This window comes from Haliotis cracherodii, unplaced genomic scaffold (assembly GCF_022045235.1).
Source record: "Haliotis cracherodii isolate W230 unplaced genomic scaffold, xgHalCrac1.p SCAF_3, whole genome shotgun sequence".
Lineage (NCBI taxonomy): Eukaryota > Metazoa > Mollusca > Gastropoda > Lepetellida > Haliotidae > Haliotis > Haliotis cracherodii.
Window position 1 is genome coordinate 71,054,368 of NW_027266286.1, and position 22,974 is coordinate 71,077,341.

Here is a 22,974-nt window from a genome sequence, read left to right on the forward strand (position 1 = left end):
GTAAAGCGTCAGACAGGGTAACAATAGTACCATCTTAAAAACATCTTTTTGTATTCGCGGGCGGGGATCCAAATCATGAAATTCGATATCCTGACAGACGCTCTTGCTCACCAGACCACGGAGGCGCGATGACATAATATGTCAGACTGAGCAGGTGCATGTGAACTCTTCATGACGTCGCCATACATGTGGTCTTTCAGGTCACCGTGACCTGGGGGAAACTGAATCAATGCATCCTCTTTAATAAAGTAATGAAAAATAGATAGCACGGAGTTCACTTATCGCATCTCACTAAACAAATAAAACGATCCTACGATAAGGTGTAGTCCTTTATAAGCAGGGCACATACGTTGAATCTTCACTCTACACGGCGTCAGCAGAACAGAACAGAACAGAACGGAACAGAACGAAACAGATCGGAACGGAACAAACCAAGGTATGTTACACTGTCAACTACTGTTATAACGAACTCAAAGGGACCACTAATTTGAATTCGTTATAACCGTAGTACGTTATTAGCACATGTACAACATATATATACAAAATGGACGGGACCAAGAAACAGTTCGTTTTATTCGGAAGTTCGTTGAAGGCGTGTTCGTTATAAACGTAGTTTACTATATATGGTTGTATTTCAAGACGTTGTACAATGATACGTGACACCTGTTTATATGCCAAACTAATCGCCGTTTTTGGATGTCGGCTAGAACTGACTCACTGAGTGAAGACATTTGTTTTATATATGGAAACTACAGCAATGACACGTTCATATGATTATTGAATATATAAACAATTAAGATATAAGTCATTAGTGCCGATAGAGCTATTGCAATAAACTTGTCTATGTTAGTGTTTCTGTCAGTGTTCTATTTCTTATGGGGGCACAGGTGGCCCAGTCGTCTTAGGCATGTGTAGTAGCTCAAATGGCTGTATAGTAGCGTCATTTAGTGTACCAGAGACCTTTGTTCGTGGGTACGAACAAGATTCGCCAGTATTATGTTTCAAGGTTTGTCAGCACCATAACCGTGTGCATGGGTTTAACTAAGGTGGTCAACGTCTGAGACCTGCATCGCCTCAGGCTTCCCTCCCACATTTAACTGACACGCCGTGATATAACCGAAAATGATTTTCCCTGGACGTTAGATCAACCCTATTTGATGTAAACTCCATCATCCATGTTATCTCCAATGTTTCGGTCAATGTCCATGTTCGTAGTATGTCCTATGTTGTTGCCACGCCCATGTTCCTGGAACGTCCGTGTTTCTGCTTGGTCAACGATCCTCGACTGCACGTCTATATTTCTACAATGTCCATGTTTCTACAATGTCCATGTTTCTACAATGTCCATGTTTCTAAAATGTCCATGTTTCTACAATGTGCATGTTACTGTTTCAGAACGATGTCTCAGCTTCTATGCTTCATCCTGGCTGCTGTCACTCTCAGTCATTTTACAGGTAAGATCCCTCACTCCAGACAGGTAGACCAATTAGTCCGTGTGGTTCCGTTTGAAGAATTTTACTAAACTGACTTTCTATCAATAGCTGTATTACTGATATTGACAAAAGGAAAGGGGTGGGATAATGTTCGCGAGAGGCAATATAAATGCACGTGTTGTATTTGGAGTCTATTTTATACCTCTTAATGGCAGTCCATAACTACTCAGACGATTATCAGAAATATTTTTATTCTTCAATTGTTTATTTCTGCAGTGAGTGGGTAAGTACGGTTTTACGCTGCTTTTAGCAATATTCCAGCAATATCACGGTGGGGACACAAGAATGGGCTTCACACATGGTACTCATGTGGAGAATCGAGGCCGGGCCTTTGGCGTGACGAGCGAACGCTTTAACCACTAGGCTACCCGACCGCCTCTTATTTCTGTATTGATTACGTGATATTACAACACCACAATGGCATCATTCTTGTTTATATCACACGCCTACTATTTTTCCGGCTTCATAAAATGCATGACGTTATATATATGACTTTTCACTACAGCACGAAAATGCTTTATGACATTACATCTAAATGCTCTTTATTTTTTCTCCATCCAGTTGGTATTAAACTCTGGAACTCTAAGACCCCAAGAAGCAAGACAATATGGCGCGGGAACTGGAACCTGGATACCTCCACATACAGGGGTCAGGAGTCGGTGTCTGCTGAAACAAACCCCGACGGCAGTAACTACAAAGTCAGCGCCATCTTTCTCTCCCAGGGATCCTACGGCCTCACCGATCTCTACAGTGGAGCTGAGTTCTACTCCACTCCTCTAGAGCCCAGGGAGTGCCTGACACTCTCCTACAAAGTGTGGTTCGAAGACAACTTCGACTTCGCCCACGGTGGAAAGTTGCCTGGTCTGTACGGTGGCGGGGTCAACTGTACTGCTGGAGGTGACCCAGGCAAGGACTGTTTCACATCCCGCTTCATCTGGAGAACAGGAGGCATGGGTGGAGTGGCACTCTTCACCACATCTCAGCAGACACCCGAGTTCTGTACCACTGAAGGGGTGGAATGTAATGATGCTTGGGGGCACCGACTGGGCAGCGGAAGTTTTCAGTTCCAGACCGGAACCTGGTACACAATCCAGCAAACTGTTCGCCTTAACACACCCGGCCAGGCAGATGGCTACGTTCGAATCGTTGTTGCGGGTGTCGGTACAGTGTATGACGTCAGTAACGTCGTTATCAGAGAATCTCCGGCTGTGAAAGTCGACGGCATTCTGTTTTCCAGTTATTTCGGCGGGACATCGTCATGTTCCGGAAGTCCTGTTGATACTCATGTCTACTTCCGGTATTTCGTCCTCAAGGACAACGTCTGCTAGAAATATTTCACTATGCATGTGTTTAAACAACCACGATGTAACCTCTGTTCTGTTCATGTTCTTGTTGTTGAAATAAAGAGCATAAACATTGTCATGATATGGGTTTATTTACACCTTCAACACAGATTGGCCAAGTCGTCTAAGGCGCCGCGATTTGCTGTGCAGAGTTGCGTCCCTTGGGAACGCCAGAAACCTTTGATTGTGGGTTCGAATCCCGGTTTGCCCCGATTATGTTTCTAGGTTTGTCAGCACTATACCCGTGCACCGAGGTTGTTAACATCTGAGACCTGCATCATTTCGTCTTTCCTCCCACATTAAGTTGACACGCCGCGATATAACCTGACTACTTTTAAAGGGGGCGTTAAACCCAATTAACTCACTCACTTCAATACAGATTTACAATACCGTAATGATTCTTAAACGAAAGTAGAATAATTGTGCTGTCCGTTTTCGTAGAATTTATATTAACATATTAAGTTTAGATTCCAAGTTGTGGAAGTCACATATGGTTTCTTTTTAAAACCACGATGTGGACTTTTGAATTTAAATTCAATCTTGCAGTTACATTATCGCTTTTGAATAAATATTTTCGCTCATGAAATATCTGATCAAAGATATTCAGAGAAATATCTCACTTAATTATGTATTTACAGATGCTCAAGGGTTATCACGGATACGTTTCCGTACATTTGTGTATCTACGCATTATGTCCAACGGGCTGTGAAATAATCTTAACTTCGCCGTCTTTGTTTGATGTTCCTGATATGCAACATGACAGCTTGCCTATCATTGAATATTTATACATAATTTCTTTTGTTAAATTATAGTGAGCATGTTGAGGGTTTTAATTTAAAGTACATAGAAAAGTGTAACATCTGGAGAGGACTGTTATCAACTGTTAGATAGCATTTTCAAGCTCAAGTCATAAGTTTGCTAAATGCTACTTGGAGCATGAAGAGCATTAGAGAAGCATGACCACAGGACTAATACGGAGCGCATGCGACTTGACCTTATAATATTACGCATGCGCACGGACAGTGTCTAAAACGCAAGAACAAGAGAACGCGAGGTCGTGAGAAAATAAAATGTAGCATTCTCGCGTTCTGGCGATTTCGTGTTTTTGTGGCCTACTTTGACAAGTTGAGATTGCGAAGTTTTGCATCATGTCCAAATGTCTCATTCCCGCGTTGGCGACTTTTGACAAAAAGTGCTATGTTGACTGCGGCGTTAAGCAGCATACACTTACTCATTTGCATTTGCAGCGAGACAAGTCGAATGGTCATGGTGACAAATGCACTGGAAACAGGAGATTGTTTAGAAAAACCACAGAAGCGTCTATAAAATACACATATTGCATTTTATTTGTATGTCAGAACGTTATTTTTACAGACAGTAACGCTGCAAGATTTGTATTGATTTTAAAGCTGTTTGTGTATATCAGATCATATAAGTCCATTAATAATGCTTCAGATTCAGTTCAGCAAGTTAATGTTCATAGCCATTACATTGTCTGGGTCTTCAAGGGTTTAGGTCGAAAGAAAGCCTTCCTTCACCCAGCAGTGAGTGGGTACCCGGTAGGATGAAATTGTAATATGACTAAACCTTGGTGTATACTCCCAATGGGAATGAGAGTGAAATTTGAGTGCACACTGATCCATCAACATCAAACAAAGTCACCTGCTAAGGGATACACAACATGTTGGGGGGCAGGGCGCCTAAAAAAATCTCTTGAGACAAGTTTCGATATTTGAATATGTAAAACATTAACAAAAACAGAAAGCGTGTTTCACTGTTTATTAAAATTCAAAAAACATCCGGTATACTTTGATTATGTTCACATGATGCCCATTTTTTATATTTTTAATGAAGATGATGAGGATGTGGAAACTTCGAGGTTGAGAGAAAACACAATTGGGCAGGTTTTAGCAGACGTTGTCCTTGAGGACGAAATACCGGAAGTAGACATGAGTATCGACAGGACTTCCGGAACATGACGATGTCCCGCCGAAATAATTGGAAAACAGAATGCCGTCGACTTTCACATCCGAGGATTCTCTGATTACAACGTTACTGACGTCGTACACTTTACTGACGCCCCCAACAACGATTCGAACATCTGCCATCTGCCTGGCCGAGTTTGTTAAGGCGAACAGTTTGCTGGATTGTGTACCAGGTTCCGGTCTGGAACTGGAAACTTCCGCTGCCCAGTCGGTGCCCCCAAGCATCGTGACACTCCACCCCTTCAGTGGTACAGAACTCGGGTGTCTGCTGAGATGTGGTGAAGAGTGCCACTCCACCCATACCTCCTGTTCTCCAGATGAAGCGGGATGTGAAACAGTCCTTGCCTGGGTCACCTCCAGCAGTACAGTTGACCCCGCCACCGTACAGACCAGGCAACTTTCCACCGTGGGCGAAGTCGAAGTTGTCTTCGAACCACACTTTGTAGGAGAGTGTCAGGCACTCCCTGGGCTCTAGAGGAGTGGAGTAGAACTCAGCTCCACTGTAGAGATCGGTGAGGCCGTAGGATCCCTGGGAGAGAAAGATAGTGCTGACTTTGCAGTTACTGCCGTCGGGGTTTGGTTCAGCAGACACCGACTCCTGACCCCTGTATGTGGAGGTATCCAGGTTCCAGTTCCCGCGCCAAATTGTGTTGCGTCTTGGGGTCTTAGAGTTCCAGAGTTTAATCCCATCTAGTCAGAATATAGTTGATAAAACAATCGTAGGTAATATGCCATTAGTATCTTGTAATTCAGGGAAATCAAAGCATAATAATGTGTGTATTTAAATTTAGTCCGAGCTGGAGGGAGGAAAACATAAAGTTTGTTTAAATATAATATTAAATTCATATACGTGATGTGAGGTGTCATGTTTACAGTTTAAATCATTGTTTTGCTTTATATAAATGGTTTCAAAATCAATGTTAAAATTTTCGCGCCTCAAATACCCATAATACCCACAATCGGGAAACACATAATTTTTACCTCGCATTAAGGGATACATAATGTCCTCTGAACATTACATTCAGTGAAACACAATCAAGACCGGTTCCTTCCGGTCACATTTTGGAACAGAAATACAAGAATGAGTGTCGTATATACTTTATACCTACATGGGCTTATACTATATACCTGTACGGGGGTCAGTTATCTTACCTGTTAAATGGCTGAGGGTGAAAGCGGCCAGGAGCAGGTATCGGAGCTGAGACATCGTCCTGTAACACTGACGTACACCAAAGATGTGGAACATTATCGGAGTGAAGAACACAACACAACACGTGAAGGACCTACCAAGGACGTATCAGAAACATGGATATTACAGATATATGGACATATGGACAATAACGGACATAAAACACATAGACATTAAAAGAATAATGCCTTTGTGACATAATTGAAGGGAGTATAGTTTAACGCCGCTTTTCCCAATATTCCAGCAATTTCACGGCGGGGGGAACCAGAAATGGGCTTCACACATTGTCCCCTTGTGGGGTATCGAACTGAGTCTTCGGCGTACGAGCGAACGCATTAACCACTAGTCTACCCACCGCCCCCTCATATACGAAACATAAGACATTGAATATATAGGACAAATTAGACCTTCAGTGTACTTCAGATACAAAACATTTACAAACGAGCGTAATATTCCAGTCACAGAATCGGAATAAGTGTTGCTGTATCACTAAATCATAATAGTTATATTCGCTTTATATTCACAAGCGAGTCGGTACGGCTCAGTGATTACAAATATTAGGTACCACTCTGGGTTCGGTGTTAATTAGATGGTGAGATGATGAGAGATTTTATTAGGTGGGGACATGAGGTAGTCGGGTACACGCCAGGCAGATACCGGGGATGTAGCCTGAAGGAAGGTAAGGCTGCCTGATTGAGTTGCACCTGGCGAAGAATGACCAGTCGGAGACTCTCAAATATCCTCGTAACTTCTGGCACGTGTGTGTGTGTGTGTGTTGGGCGTTTGAATATAGATCATTATCAGCAACATGAGACAATATGTGCGTGACATCATGTTCTCAGCTGTCTCGCAGTAGAAGACAGTTGGAATACATTAATAATGACAACAAAGAGAATATGTCGGCTTTAACATCAAAATGTAGCAAATCAAATTTAAACCAGAATATGTGTCAGCAGTCGGGGAACGATATGGTAGTACACGCAGGAATGAGTGGAAGCTGTTTTACAAGCTTGGAGTACTGGAGGCATAGTCTGATACACGCATCACTGTATCGCCGCAGAGTTGAAGTATTAAAATAAACACAGAGGAATCACGAGATATCAAAATAGTACCTATTTGAATGCAAGTATCTGCAAATTACTGAAATAGTCAAGCCCAGTATAATATTAGTTACATTTTTATGTGAGTTTGGGTTTTGTTGCCTAAAAACATTTAACTTCAAATATTTCAAGATCATCGATTCATCTAGGGTTACTACTTTTCGAGATGTGTGCGAAACAAATTATAATTATTTCATGAACTGTCATTTTGGTGGAAAATGTTAAAATACAGGAGTATATTATTCAACAATCTCATTGAAATCAGATCTTAATTCTCGCTGCCGCTGAACAAAGATCTGAGGACATCCCATTATGGGTCACGTCAGACCGACCTTTCGCCAACTCTGACATGAAGTCGACATTAGTCAATCAGAAGGCAGCTTTCTCGTGCTTTACGGCACTAATTTCAAATTGCCGACTACGTTTCGAAACATATTTTGACAAATTCTCGCTTACAAATTTGAAACCTGAACAAAAGAACATTCTCGAATGGCTAATATATCGTCTAGATTGTTCGTTCGGAATACCCCGTTTGAAAGTTTTCGAGGCTGCATGATTAGAAATCACATTCCGACTGTCACTTTCATGATCTGGTAGGCGACGCTCTGATTGGTCGGATGAAAGGTCGTTCTGACATGACCCCAAATGGGATATCCTCAGATCTTTGTTCAGTGGTAGCGAGAACTAAGATGTGATTTTAATGAGATTGATTATTCAAAGGAAAATCAGCTGCATATTATGTCAGTTCTCAAAGGCAAGGCAAGGACCGCCTCTTGGGCCTGGTGGATAGAGAGGCTGCGACGACAACGGAAGGTCGGTGGTCCGATGCCCGCTTGCATCATACAAAAAGACTTTAAAAGATTATACCTGCAGTTGTTACCCTGTCTGGCGCTCGGTATTAAGGGGACAAAACAATGAATGGTTGGCTCGGAGTCAGTATACTGTGTCTGAATGGGGTAACCGCGGTACGGTAGCTCAGTGGGTTAGTACTATAAAACCGGCATGAGACCGTACTAGTACATATACAAGCAGCCACATACACACACGGGCGCACGCACGCACGCACGCACGCACGCACACACACAAACACACACACATGCATGCACGTCGCTATATGAGTGCAATAATCTTGAACGCTCCTTTAAACCCTTTTTAAATCATTTAATGTCACAGCGGGTTTTACAGGGTTTTCTGTTTTTTTTGACACATTTTGAAGGGTTTTCTAGATTTAAAAACAAGAACTGATCGATTTGGAGTTACTTTCACGTGTGTGAGTGAGATATCCACGTTAATCTTCAGAATGGTATCTCAGTAAGCTAGTTCTATAATACCAGCATTAGCCCGGACTAGTACACATGCCCGCAAGCACACACACACACACACACACACATACACACACACACACACACACACACACACACGCACACACACACACACACACACACGCACACACGTGTTTAAACCTTATTTTCACCTCACCTTGGGTATTTACATTTAAACTTGAAACATAACTATGAGGAATAATGTTTTTGTCAGTCATGATTTTGAAAAATGTTCTAACAACTGCCTTCTTGAAATGATATTAAAAAACATCATGAATGGACTCATTCGTGGAATAGTAGTGTAATATATCTATTCTGAAACCAATTTGGATTATACACTATCTAAAATGTTGATGGTGTACTCTAGCCTAAAATACGTCTCACTCATATAGCAAAGTGCATGTTTTTAGTGTGTGGTTGAGACTAGTAGCGGTTTTTAGTGCCAGCCAAATGAATTAACATGCCGCAATTTAACATGGATACCCCACTCAGACACAGTGAAATGACTCCGAGCCGACCAGTCCTTGTTTTAGCCCTTTAATGTCAAGCGCCAGACAGGGTAACAATAAGTACCATCTTAAAAAAACGTCTTTTTTGTATTCGGGGGCAGGGATCGAAATCATGAAATTCGATATCCTGACAGACGCTCTTGCTCATCAGACCACGGAGGCGCGATGACATAATATGTCAGACTGAGCAGGTGCATGTGAACTCTTCATGACGTCGCCATACATGTGGTCTTACAGGTCACCGTGACCTGGGGGAAACTGAATCAATGCATCCTCTTTAATAAAGTAATGAAAAATGGATAATACGGAGTTCACTTATCGCATCTCACGAAACAAATTAAACGATCCTACGATAAGGTGTAGTCCTTTATAAGCAGGGCACATACGTTGAATCTTCACTCCACACGGCGTCAACAGAACAGAACAGAACCGAACAGAACGGAACGGAACAGAACAGAACAAGCCAAGGTATGTTATACTGTCAACTACGGTTATAACGAACGCAAAAGGACAACTAATTTGAATTCGTTATAACCGTAGTGCGTTATTAGCACATGTACAACATATATATACAAAATGGACGGGACCAAGAAACAGTTCGTTTTATTCGGAAGTTCGTTGACGGCGTGTTTGTTATAAACGTAGTTCACTATATATGGTTGTATTTCCAGATGTTGTACAATGACACGTGACGCCTGATTATATGCCAAACGAATCGTCGTTTCTTGATGTCGGCTAGAACTGACTTACTGAGAGAAACTACAGCAATGACATGTTCAAATGATTATTGAATATATAAACAATTCCGATATAAGTCATTAGTGCCGATAGAGCTATTGCAATAAACTTGTCTATGTCAGTGTTTCTGTCAGTGTTCTATTTCTTATGGGGGCATATTTCAAATGGCTGTATAGTAGCGTCATTTAGTGTACCAGAGACCTTTGTTCGTGGGTACGAACAAGATTCGCCAGTATTATGTTTCAAGGTTTGTCAGCACCATAACCGTGTGCATGGGTTTAACTAAGGTGGTAAACGTCTAAGACCTGCATCGCCTCAGGCTTTCCTCCCACATTTAACTGACACGCCGTGATATAGCCGGAAATGATTTTCACTGCGACGTTAGATCAACTCTATTTGATGTAAACTCCATCATCCATGTTATCTCCAATGTTTATACAATGTGCATGTTCGTAGTATGTCCTATGTTGTTGCCACGCCCATGTTCCTGGAACGTCCGTGTTTCTGCTTGGTCAACGATCCTCGACTGCACGTCTATATTTCTACAATGTCCATGTTTCTACAATGTCCATGTTTCTAAAATGTCCATGTTTCTACAATGTGCATGTTACTGTTTCAGAACGATGTCTCAGCTTCTATGCTTCATCCTGGCTGCTGTCACACTCAGTCATTTTACAGGTAAGATCCCTCACTCCAGACAGGTGGACCAATTAGTCCGTGTGGGTGGGATGATGTTCGCGAGAGGCAATATAAATGCACGTGTTGTATTTGGAGTCTATTTTATACCTCTTAATGGCAGTCCATAACTACTCAGACGATTATCAGAAATATTTTTATTCTTCAATTGTTTATTTCTGCAGTGAGTGGGTAAGTACGGTTTTACGCTGCTTTTAGCAATATTCCAGCAATATCACGGTGGGGACACAAGAATGGGCTTCACACATGGTACTCATGTGGAGAATCGAAGCCGGGCCTTTGGCGTGACGAGCGAACGCTTTAACCACTAGGCTACCCGACCGCCTCTTATTTCTGTATTGATTACGTGATATTACAACACCACAATGGCATCATTCTTGTTTATATCACACGCCTACTATTTTTCCGGCTTCATAAAATGCATGACGTTATATATATGACTTTTCACTACAGCACGAAAATGCTTTATGACATTACATCTAAATGCTCTTTATTTTTTCTCCATCCAGTTGGTATTAAACTCTGGAACTCTAAGACCCCAAGAAGCAAGACAATATGGCGCGGGAACTGGAACCTGGATACCTCCACATACAGGGGTCAGGAGTCGGTGTCTGCTGAAACAAACCCCGACGGCAGTAACTACAAAGTCAGCGCCATCTTTCTCTCCCAGGGATCCTACGGCCTCACCGATCTCTACAGTGGAGCTGAGTTCTACTCCACTCCTCTAGAGCCCAGGGAGTGCCTGACACTCTCCTACAAAGTGTGGTTCGAAGACAACTTCGACTTCGCCCACGGTGGAAAGTTGCCTGGTCTGTACGGTGGCGGGGTCAACTGTACTGCTGGAGGTGACCCAGGCAAGGATTGTTTCACATCCCGCTTTATCTGGAGAACAGGAGGCATGGGTGGAGTGGCACTCTTCACCACATCTCAGCAGACACCCGAGTTCTGTACCACTGAAGGAGTGGAATGTAATGATGCTTGGGGGCACCGACTGGGCAGCGGAAGTTTCCAGTTCCAGACCGGAACCTGGTACACAATCCAGCAAACTGTTCGCCTTAACACACCCGGCCAGGCAGATGGCTACGTTCGAATCGTTGTTGCGGGTGTCGGTACAGTGTATGACGTCAGTAACGTTGTTATCAGAGAATCTCCGGCTGTGAAAGTCGACGGCATTCTGTTTTCCAGTTATTTCGGCGGGACATCGTCATGTTCCGGAAGTCCTGTTGATACTCATGTCTACTTCCGGTATTTCGTCCTCAAGGACAACGTCTGCTAGAAATATTTCACTATGCATGTGTTTAAACAACCACGGTGTAACCTCTGTTCTGTTCATGTTCTTGTTGTTGAAATAAAGAGCATAAACATTGTCATGATATGGGTTTATTTATACCTTCAACACAGATTGGCCAAGTCGTCTAAGGCGCCGCGATTTGCCGTGCAGAGTTGCGTCCCTTGGGAACGCCAGAAACCTTTGATTGTGGGTTCGAATCCCGGTTTGCCCCGATTATGTTTCTAGGTTTGTCAGCACCATACCCGTGCTCCGAGGTGGTTAACATCTGAGACCTGCATCATTTCGTCTTTCCTCCCACATTAAGCTGACACGCCGCGATATAACCTGACTACTTTTAAAGGGGGCGTTAAACCCAATTAACTCACTCACTTCAATACAGATTTACAATACCGTAATGATTCTTAAACGAAAGTAGAATAATTGTGCTGTCCGTTTTCGTAGAATTTATATTAACATATTAAGTTTAGATTCCAAGTTGTGGAAGTCACATATGGTTTCTTTTTAAAACCACGATGTGGACTTTTGAATTTAAATTCAATCTTGCAGTTACATTATCGCTTTTGAATAAATATTTTCGCTCATGAAATATCTGATCAAAGATATTCAGAGAAATATCTCACTTAATTATGTATTTACAGATGCTCAAGGGTTATCACGGATACGTTTCCGTACATTTGTGTATCTACGCATTTTGTCCAACGGGCTGTGAAATAATCTTACCTTCGCCGACTTTGTTTGATGTTCCTGATATGCAACATGACAGCGTGCCTATCATTGAATATTTGTACATAATTTCTTTTGTTAAATTATAGTGAGCATGTTGAGGGTTTTAATTTAAAGTACATAGAAAAGTGTAACATCTGGAGAGGACTGTTATCAACTGTTAGATAGCATTTTCAAGCTCAAGTCATAAGTTTGCTAAATGCTACTTGGAGCATGAAGAGCATTAGAGAAGCATGACCACAGGACTAATACGGAGCGCATGCGACTTGACCTTATAATATTACGCATGCGCACGGACAGTGTCTAAAACGTGAGAACAAGAGAACGCGAGGTCGTGAGAAAATAAAATGTAGCATTCTCGCGTTCTGGCGATTTCGTGTTTTTGTGGCCTACTTTGACAAGTTGAGATTGCGAAGTTTTGCATCATGTCCAAATGTCTTATTCCCGCGTTGGCGACTTTTGACAAAAAGTGCTATGTTGACTGCGGCGTTAAGCAGCATACACTTACTCATTTGCATTTGCAGCGGGACAAGTCGAATGGTCATGATGACAAATGCACTAGAAACAGGAGATTGTTTAGAAAAACCACAGAAGCGTCTATAAAATACACATATTGCATTTTATTTGTATGTCAGAACGTTATTTTTACAGACAGTAACGCTGCAAGATTTGTATTGATTTTAAAGCTGTTTGTGTATATCAGATCATATATGTCCATTAATAATGCTTCAGATTCAGTTCACCAAGTTAATGTTCATAGCCATTACATTGTCTGGATCTTCAAGGGTTTAGGTCGAAAGAAAGCCTTCCTTCACCCAGCAGTGAGTGGGTACCCGGTAGGATGAAACTGTAATATGACTAAACCTTGGTGTATACTCCCAATGGGAATGAGAGTGAAATTTGAGTGCACACTGATCCATCAACATCAAACAAAGTCACTTGCTAAGGGATACACAACATGTTAGGGAGCAGGGCGCCTAAAAAAATCTCTTGAGACAAGTTTCGATATTTGAATATGTAAAACATTAACAAAAACAGAAAGCGTGTTTCACTGTTTATTAAAATTCAAAAAACATCCGGTATACTTTGATTATGTTCACATGATGCCCATTTATTATATTTTAATGAAGATGATGAGGATGTGGAAACTTCGAAGTTGAGAGAAAACACAATTGGGCAGGTTTTAGCAGACGTTGTCCTTGAGGACGAAATACCGGAAGTAGACATGAGTATCGACAGGACTTCCGGAACATGACGATGTCCCGCCGAAATAATTGGAAAAAAGAATGCCGTCGACTTTCACATCCGAGGATTCTCTGATTACAACGTTACTGACGTCGTACAATTTACCGACACCCCCAACAACGATTCGAACGTAGCCATCTGCCTGGCCGGGTGTGTTAAGGCGAACAGTTTGCTGGATTGTGTACCAGGTTCCGGTCTGGAACTGGAAACTTCCGCTGCCCAGTCGGTGCCCCCAAGCATCGTTACACTCCACCCCTTCAGTGGTACAGAACTCGGGTGTCTGCTGAGATGTGGTGAAGAGTGCCACTCCACCCACGCCTCCTGTTCTCCAGATGAAGCGGGATGTGAAACAGTCCTTGCCTGGGTCACCTCCAGCAGTACAGTTGACCCCGCCACCGTACAGACCCGGCAACTTTCCACCGTAGGCGAAGTCGAAGTTGTCATCGAACCACACTTTGTAGGAGAGTGTCAGGCACTCCCTGGGCTCTAGAGGAGTGGAGTAGAACTCAGCTCCACTGTAGAGATCGGTGAGGCCGTAGGAACCCTGGGAGAGAAAGATGGCGCTGACTTGGTAGTTACTGCCGTCGGGGTTTGGTTCAGCAGACACCGACTCCTGACCCCTGTATGTGGAGGTATCCAGGTTCCAGTTCCCGCGCCAAATTGTGTTGCGTCTTGGGGTCTTAGAGTTCCAGAGTTTAATCCCATCTAGTCAGAATATAGTTGATAAAACAATCGTAGGTAATATGCCATTAGTATCTTGTAATTCAGGGAAATCAAAGCATAATAATGTGTGTATTTAAATTTAGTCCGAGCTGGAGGGAGGAAAACATAAAGTTTGTTTAAATATAATATTAAATTCATATACGTGATGTGAGGTGTCATGTTTACAGTTTAAATCATTGTTTTGCTTTATATAAATGGTTTCAAAATCAATGTTAAAATTTTCGCGCCTCAAATACCCATAATACCCACAATCGGGAAACACATAATTTTTACCTCGCATTAAGGGATACATAATGTCCTCTGAACATTACATTCAGTGAAACACAATCAAGACCGGTTCCTTCCGGTCACATTTTGGAACAGAAATACAAGAATGAGTGTCGTATATACTTTATACCTACATGGGCTTATACTATATACCTGTACGGGGGTCAGTTATCTTACCTGTTAAATGGCTGAGGGTGAAAGCGGCCAGGAGCAGGTATCGGAGCTGAGACATCGTCCTGTAACACTGACGTACACCAAAGATGTGGAACATTATCGGAGTGAAGAACACAACACAACACGTGAAGGACCTACCAAGGACGTATCAGAAACATGGATATTACAGATATATGGACATATGGACAATAACGGACATAAAACACATAGACATTAAAAGAATAATACCTTTGTGACATAAATGAAGTGAGTATAGTTTTAAGCCGCAATATTCCAGCTATATCACGGCGGGGGAAACCAGAAATGGGCTTCACACAATGTCCCCATGTGGGGAATCGAACCGGGTCTTCGGCGTACGAGCGAAAGCATTAACCACTAGGCTACCCACTGCCCCCTCATATACGAAGCATAAGACATTGAATATATAGGACAAATTAGAACCTTCAGTGTACTTCAGATACAAAACATTTACAAACGAGCGTAATATTCCAGTCACAGAATCGGAATAAATGTTGCTGTTATCGAAATATCACTCACTCATATTAGTGATGTTCACTTACAGAATCACCGTCATAGAAGTTGAAGGTTAGTTGGGCAACATGTGTTATTTAATAAAAAGTGACACTATTCGACTGTGGGTAACATACCTGTCCAACGCTGTTCCGCTGACGTGGAGTGACGATTCTACGGATGTGCTGTGCTTATAAACGGGTATTTCTTATCGTCGGATCATTTTGTTTGTGATGATACTTGTACCATTTAATTCACATTTAATTACTTTATCAACGAATATTATAACATTCATTATTTACGCGTTCCCTCGGGTCACGATGACCTAGCGAAAGACCACCTGCAGATAAATGTGTAGGCACGATGATGTCACAAGAGTTCTCCACGTACATTGACACAGTCTCGGGTTGCTAAAGCAATGTAGTTTATGTTATATCAGAAAGTACTGCAAGATTGAGTCACTGTACTTACGAAATAACGTTTACCCTACCCCCGTAAGAAGTGCTACAAAGTATCGTTTTGTCATGAGCTATTATAATGTCAAGCTTCATGTTGACGTTTACGTTCATAGTCTACGGCAAAACCATACCGTATTACATACACATGGTGTTAGTGCAAGGTTTATTACTTTTCTGAGATGCTGAGTTTACGACTAACCTGGTGTATGTTTTAGAGATGGGTTTCAAATCAAGTGTGTGATAAGCGAGGCCGTAAATTGAACACACTGTGACAGGGCCTGTGAACACACACAGGCCTCATCTCGTAGAAGCATCAACAGTAATATCACGGCGATGACATTCAAAAAACACTTCAACATCTGTAGTCTCAGAATAAACACCCAATACAAATTACTAAACTTTGCTTGTAATGTTCGAGAATGAAACTAGTAAGAACACCGCAAAAAACATATAACTAGAACTAATCTATTTTTGGGAGGAATACAGTTTTGCCTGGACCACCTCATAGCAACAATGTATTTTCAGAGGTATGCTTTAACAAAAACTCCAGTGTGTAGAAAGCGAGTCGGTACGGCTCAGTGATTACAAATATTAGGTACCACTCTGGGTTCGGTGTTAATTAGATGATGAGATGATGAGAGATTGTATTAGATGGGGACGTGAGGCAGTCGGGTACACGCCAGGCAGATACCGGGGATGTAGCCTGAAGGAAGGTAAGGCTGCCTGATTGAGTTGCACCTAGCGAAGAATGACCAGTCTGAGACTCTCAAATATCCTCGTAACTTCTGGCACGTGTATAGATCATTATCAGCAACATGAGACAATATGTGCGTGACATCACGTTTTCAGCTGTCTCGCAGTGGAACACAGTTGCAATAAATAAAAAATGACAACAAAGAGAGTATGTCAGGGAAAACATCAAACTGCAGCAGATCAAATTTAAATCAGAATACGCGTCAGCAGTCTGGGAACGATATGGTAGTACACGCAGGAATGAGTGGAAGCTGTTTTACGCCGCAGCTAAACACATTATCGGATCTTACAAGCATGGAGTACTGGAGGCATAGTCTGATACACACATCACTGTATCGCCGCAGAGTTGAAGTATTAAAAAAAACACAGAGGAATCACGAGATATCAAAATAGTACCTATTTGAATGCAAGTATCTGCAAATTACTGAAATAGACACGCCCCGTATAATATTAGTTACATTTTTATGTGATTTTGGGTTTTGTTGCCTAAAAATATTTAACTTCAAATATTTCAAGATCATCGATTCATCTAGGGTTACTACTTTTCGAGATGTGTGCGAAACAAATTATTATTATTTCATGAACTGTCATTTTGGTGGAAAATGTTAAAATACAGGAGCATACTATTCAACAATCTCATTGAAATCAGATCTTAATTCTCGATGCCGTTAACAAAGATCTGAGGACATCCCATTACGGGTCACGTCAGACCGACCTTTCGCCAACTCTGACTGATCAATGGAAATACTGACATGATGTCGACATTAGTCAATCAAAAGGCAGCTTTCTCGTGCTTTACGGCACTAATTTCAAATTGCCGACTACGTTTCGAAACATATTTTGACAAATTCTCGCTCACAAATTTGAAACCTGAACAAAAGAACATTCTCGAATGGCTAATATAACGTCTAGATTGTATAGAATCAGTCTTTAGGCTCGTTCGGAATACCCCGTTTGAAAGTTTTCGAGGCTGCATGATTAGAAATCACATTCCGACTGTCACTTTCATGATCTGGTAAGCGACGCTCTGATTGGTCGGATGAAAGGTCGTTTTGACGTGAACCCAAATGGGATATCCTCAGATCTTTGTTCAGCGGTAGCGAGAACTAAGATGTGATTTTAATGAGATTGATTATTCAAAGGAAAATCATTTTCTGTCGGATAATCAGCAGCATATTATGTCAGTTCTCAAAGGCAAGGCAAGGACCGCCTCTTGGGCCTGGTGGATAGAGCAGCTGCGACGATGCCCGCTCGCATCATACAAAAAGACTTTAAAAGATGTTACCTGCAGTTGTTACCCTGTCTGGAGCTCGGCATTAAGGGGACAAAACAAGGAATGGTTGGCTCGAAGACAGTATACGGTATCTGAATGGGGTAACCGCGGTACGGTAGCTCAGTGGGTTAGTACTATAAAACTGGCCGTACTAGTACATATACAAGCAGCCACATACACACACGGGCGCACGCACGCACGCACGCACGCACGCACGCACGCACACACGCACACACACACGTGCCTGAACGTCGCTATATGAGTGCAATAATCTTGAACGCTTCTTTAAACCCCTTTTTAAATCATTTAATGTCACAGCGAGGTTTACAAGATATAATACGTGGTTGTATTAGGTTTTTCTGGGTTTGTTTGACACATTTTGAAGGGTTTTCTAGATCTAAAAACAAGAACTGATCGATTTGGAGTTACTGTCACGTGTGTGAGTGAGATATCCACGTTAATCTTCAGCATGGTATCTCAGTAAGCTAGTTCTATAATACCAGCATTAGCCCGGACTAGTACACATGCCCGCACGCACACCCGCACACACCGCACAGCCCCACACACCCACACACACTGCACACGCACACGAACGCACACACACACACACCCACACACACAGAGAGAGAGAGAGAGAGAGAGAGAGACACACACACAGGCACGTGTTTAAACCTTATTTTCACCTCACCTTGGGTATTTACATTTAAACTTGAAACATCAATATGAGGAATAAACGTTTTGTCAGTCATGATTCTGAAAAATGTTCTTACCGATGCCTTCTTGAAATAACATTAAAAAACATCATGAATGGACTCACTCGTGGAATAATAGTGTAATATATCTATTCTGAAACCAATTTGGATTATACACTATCCAGACTGTTGATGGTGTACTCTAGCCTAAAATATTTTAGAAAACTTGAAAATATGTAAAATAAATCCGGACGAACCTTACACAACCATGCCCATCTTGTACTCCCCGCATTGATATTATGTGCGATGAAGGGGTTAAGGTCTCACTCATATAGCAACGTGCATGTTTTTAGTTTGTGGTTGGGACTAAAATATTCATGGAAATGAAAAAAACCTGTTTTGCTGGATTTAATAATCGACACAAAGCATTACGTAGATGTAAATACGAAATAACCAAACAACTAGAAATGTACTAGTCTGGATTTGCTAGTTTTATCTCAGTGCTCAATACAAAATGTACTTTACAGGAAGTAATTTGTAGGCACTTTCAACATTCAAAAATAAAACTAAGTCAAAATTGACATGGCAGAAACAGGCTGTAGGCATTATGCAAATTAGCCTGGAAAAAAGTTATCAAAACAAGAATAAAAATAACAGCTATCTTTATGTACATAATGATAATGACATGTAAGTTGTTGTTTGAGACGGGAATATGTTACTTTTACGTTCTGATATTTTGACGATGATTCACTATGCCACAATGCCACTCACAAATAATTAACCACTGACAAATCACATGCACGTGGGTTTCATGCACCTGTTTTCACCTGTCGTCAAGGTGTCATAGGTCATGGACATTCACCTTGATCTACTAACACCTGGTTATGCTCAGTTTCACAATAATCTGTTTTGTTCATATTTTTACACACTTTTACATGTAAAAAGACATAAAAACCTTTGATACGCTGTATTTGTGCCAAGGCCCAATTAGTACTAATTGGGTTGTTTGAATATTTATATATTTTGTATATTAACTGCATTTATTTAAAATCCGAGATCGAAAAAACAGGTTTTTTTCATTTCCGTGAGTACTTTAGTGTCGGTTTTATGGGCCAGCCAACTGTATCACCATGCCGCAGTTTAACATGAATACCCCACTCAGACACAGTGTACTGACTCCTGACCGATCAGTCCTCTTTTTAGCCCTTTAATGCCGAGTGCGAGACAGGGTAACAATAAGTACCATCTTAAAAACGTCTTTTTGTATTCGCGGGCGGGGATCGAAATCATGAAATTCGATATCCTGACAGACGCTCTTGCTCACTAAACCACGGAGGCGCGATGACATAATATGTCAGACTGAGCAGGTGCATGTGAACTCTTCATGACGTCGCCATACATGTGGTCTTACAGGTCACCGTGACCTGAGGGAAACTGAATCAATGCATCCTCTTTAATAAAGTAATGAAAAATAGATAATACGGAGTTCACTTATCGCATCTCACGAAACAAATTAAACGATCCTACGATAAGGTGTAGTCCTTTATAAGCAGGGCACATACGTTGAATCTTCACTCCACACGGCGTCAGCAGAACAGAACGGAACAGAACGGAACAGATCGGAACAGATCGGAACGGAACAAACCAAGGTATGTTATACTGTCAACTACGGTTATAACGAACTCAAAGGGACCACTAATTTGAATTCGTTATAACCGTAGTGCGTTATTAGCACATGTACAACATATATACAGAAAATGGACGGGACCAAGAAACAGTTCGTTTTATTCGGAAGTTCGTTGACGGCGTGTTCGTTATAAACGTAGTTCACTATATATGGTTGTATTTCCAGATGTTGTACAATGACACGTGACGCCTGATTATATGCCAAACTAATCGTCGTTTCTTGATGTCGGCTAGAACTGACTTACTGAGAGAAGACATTTGTTTTATATGTGGAAACTACAGCAATGACACGTTCATATGATTATTGAATATATAAACAATTCCGATATAAGTCATTAGTGCCGATAGAGCTATTCCAATAAACTTGTCTATGTCAGTGTTTCTGTCAGTGTTTCTTATGGGGGACGGGTGGCCCAGTCGTCTTAGGCATGTGTAGTAGCTCAAATGGCTGTATAGTAGCGTCATTTAGTGTACCAGAGACCTTTGATCGTGGGTACGAACAAGATTCGCCAGTATTATGTTTCAAGGTTTGTCAGCACCATAACCGTGTGCATGGGTTTAACTAAGGTGGTCAACGTCTGAGACCTGCATCACCTCAGGCTTTCCTCCCACATTTAACTGACACGCCGTGATATAACCGAAAATGATTTTCACTGCGACGTTAGATCAACCCTATTTGATGTAAACTCCATCATCCATGTTATCTCCAATGTTTCGGTCAATGTCCATGTTCGTAGTATGTCCTATGTTGTTGCCACGCCCATGTTCCTGGAACGTCCGTGTTTCTGCTTGGTCAACGATCCTCGACTGCACGTCTATATTTCTACAATGTCCACGTTTCTACAATGTCCATGTTTCTACAATGTCCATGTTTCTACAATGTCCATGTTTCTACAATGTCCATGTTACTGTTTCAGAACGATGTCTCAGCTGCTATGCTTCATCCTGGCTGCTGTCACTCTCAGTCATTTTACAGGTAAGATCCCTCACTCCAGACAGGTAGACCAATTAGTCCGTGTGGTTCCGTTTGAAGAATTTTACTAAACTGACTTTCTATCAATAGCTGTATTACTGATATTGACAAAAGGAAAGGGGTAGGATACTGTTCGCGAGAGGCAATATAAATGCACGTGTTGTATTTGGAGTCTATTTTATACCTCTTAATGGCAGTCCACAACTACTCAGACGATTATCAGAAATATTTTTATTCCTCAATTGTTTATTTCTGCAGTGAGTGGGTAAGTACGGTTTTACGCTGCTTTTAGCAATATTCCATCAACATCACGGTGGGGACACAAGAATGGGCTTCACACATGGTACTCATGTGGAGAATCGAAGCCGGGCCTTTGGCGTGACGAGCGAACGCTTTAACCACTAGGCTACCCGACCGCCTCTTATTTCTGTATTGATTACGTGATATTACAACACCACAATGGCATCATTCTTGTTTATATCACACGCCTACTATTTTTCCGGCTTCATAAAATGCATGACGTTATATATATGACTTTTCACTACAGCACGAAATGCTCTTTATTTTTTCTCCATCCAGTTGGTATTAAACTCTGGAACTCTAAGACCCCAAGAAGCAAGACAATATGGCGCGGGAACTGGAACCTGGATACCTCCACATACAGGGGTCAGGAGTCGGTATCTGCTGAACCAAACCCCGACGGCAGTAACTACAAAGTCAGCGCCATCTTTCTCTCCCAGGGTTCCTACGGCCTCACCGATCTCTACAGTGGAGCTGAGTTCTACTCCACTCCTCTAGAGCCCAGGGAGTGCCTGACACTCTCCTACAAAGTGTGGTTCGAAGACAACTTCGACTTCGCCTACGGTGGAAAGTTGCCGGGTCTGTACGGTGGCGGGGTCAACTGTACTGCTGGAGGTGACCCAGGCAAGGATTGTTTCACATCCCGCTTCATCTGGAGAACAGGAGGCATGGGTGGAGTGGCACTCTTCACCACATCTCAGCAGGCACCCGAGTTCTGTACCACTGAAGGGGTGGAATGTAACGATGCTTGGGGGCACCGACTGGGCAGCGGAAGTTTCCAGTTTCAGACCGGAACCTGGTACACAATCCAGCAAACTGTTCGCCTTAACACACCCGGCCAGGCTGATGGCTATGTTCGAATCGTTGTTGGGGGTGTCGGTACAGTGTATGACGTCAGTAACGTCGTTATCAGAGAATCCCTGGATGTGAAAGTCGACGGCATTCTGTTTTCCAGTTATTTCGGCGGTACATCGTCATGTTCCGGAAGTCCTGTTGATACTCATGTCTACTTCCGGTATTTCGTCCTCAAGGACAACGTCTGCTAGAAATATTTCCCTATGCATGTGTTTAAACAACCACGATGTAACCTCTGTTCTGTTCATGTTCTTGTTGTTGAAATAAAGAGCATAAACATTGGTCATTCTCATGTCATGATATGGGTTTATTTATACCTTCAACACAGATTGGCCAAGTCGTCTAAGGCGCCGCGATTTGCTGTGCAGAGTTGCGTCCATTGGGCACGCCAGAAACCTTTGATTGTGGGTTCGAATCCCGGTTCGCCCCGATTATGTTTCTAGGTTTGTCAGCACCATACCCGGGCTCGTGCGCTTCACCGAGGTGGTTAACATTTGAGACCTGCATCATTTCGGGCTTTCCTCCCACATTAAGCTGACGCGCCGCGATATTACTTGACTTCTTTTAAAGGGGGCGTTAAACCCAATTAACTCACCCACTCCAACACAGATTTACAATACCGTAATGTTTCTTAAAAAAAGTAGAATAATTGTGCTGTCCGTTTTCGTAGAATTTT

General features: G+C 42.1%; 4 protein-coding genes and 1 pseudogene across 4 annotated transcripts; 3 read left to right on the forward strand and 2 right to left on the reverse strand.

Moving 5' to 3' along the window:
- The first annotated feature begins 1,393 nt into the window (after positions 1–1,393).
- Positions 1,394–2,821, forward strand: LOC139475892 (uncharacterized). The gene is made up of 2 exons (XM_071259111.1): positions 1,394–1,454; positions 2,055–2,821. Exons 1-2 carry the CDS (start codon positions 1,400–1,402, stop codon positions 2,819–2,821), a joined length of 822 nt encoding a protein of 273 aa, XP_071115212.1. The 5' UTR covers positions 1,394–1,399.
- Positions 2,822–4,743: 1,922 nt separating this feature from the next.
- LOC139475902 (uncharacterized) lies at positions 4,744–6,067 on the reverse strand (annotated as a pseudogene).
- Positions 6,068–10,296: 4,229 nt separating this feature from the next.
- On the forward strand, positions 10,297–11,651 carry LOC139475891 (uncharacterized). Its single transcript, XM_071259110.1, has 2 exons — positions 10,297–10,357; positions 10,885–11,651. The coding sequence occupies exons 1-2, from the start codon at positions 10,303–10,305 to the stop codon at positions 11,649–11,651; spliced, it is 822 nt and encodes a 273-aa protein (XP_071115211.1). The 5' UTR covers positions 10,297–10,302.
- Positions 11,652–13,572: 1,921 nt separating this feature from the next.
- LOC139475909 (uncharacterized) lies at positions 13,573–14,895 on the reverse strand. Its single transcript, XM_071259127.1, has 2 exons — positions 14,802–14,895; positions 13,573–14,339 (listed from the first exon to the last, which is right to left on the reverse strand). Exons 1-2 carry the CDS (start codon positions 14,893–14,895, stop codon positions 13,573–13,575), a joined length of 861 nt encoding a protein of 286 aa, XP_071115228.1.
- A 5,184-nt stretch (positions 14,896–20,079) lies between these two features.
- Positions 20,080–22,489, forward strand: LOC139475890 (uncharacterized). The gene is made up of 3 exons (XM_071259108.1): positions 20,080–20,133; positions 21,088–21,146; positions 21,723–22,489. The coding sequence occupies exons 2-3, from the start codon at positions 21,092–21,094 to the stop codon at positions 22,487–22,489; spliced, it is 822 nt and encodes a 273-aa protein (XP_071115209.1). The 5' UTR covers positions 20,080–20,133; positions 21,088–21,091.
- Positions 22,490–22,974: the final 485 nt, after the last annotated feature.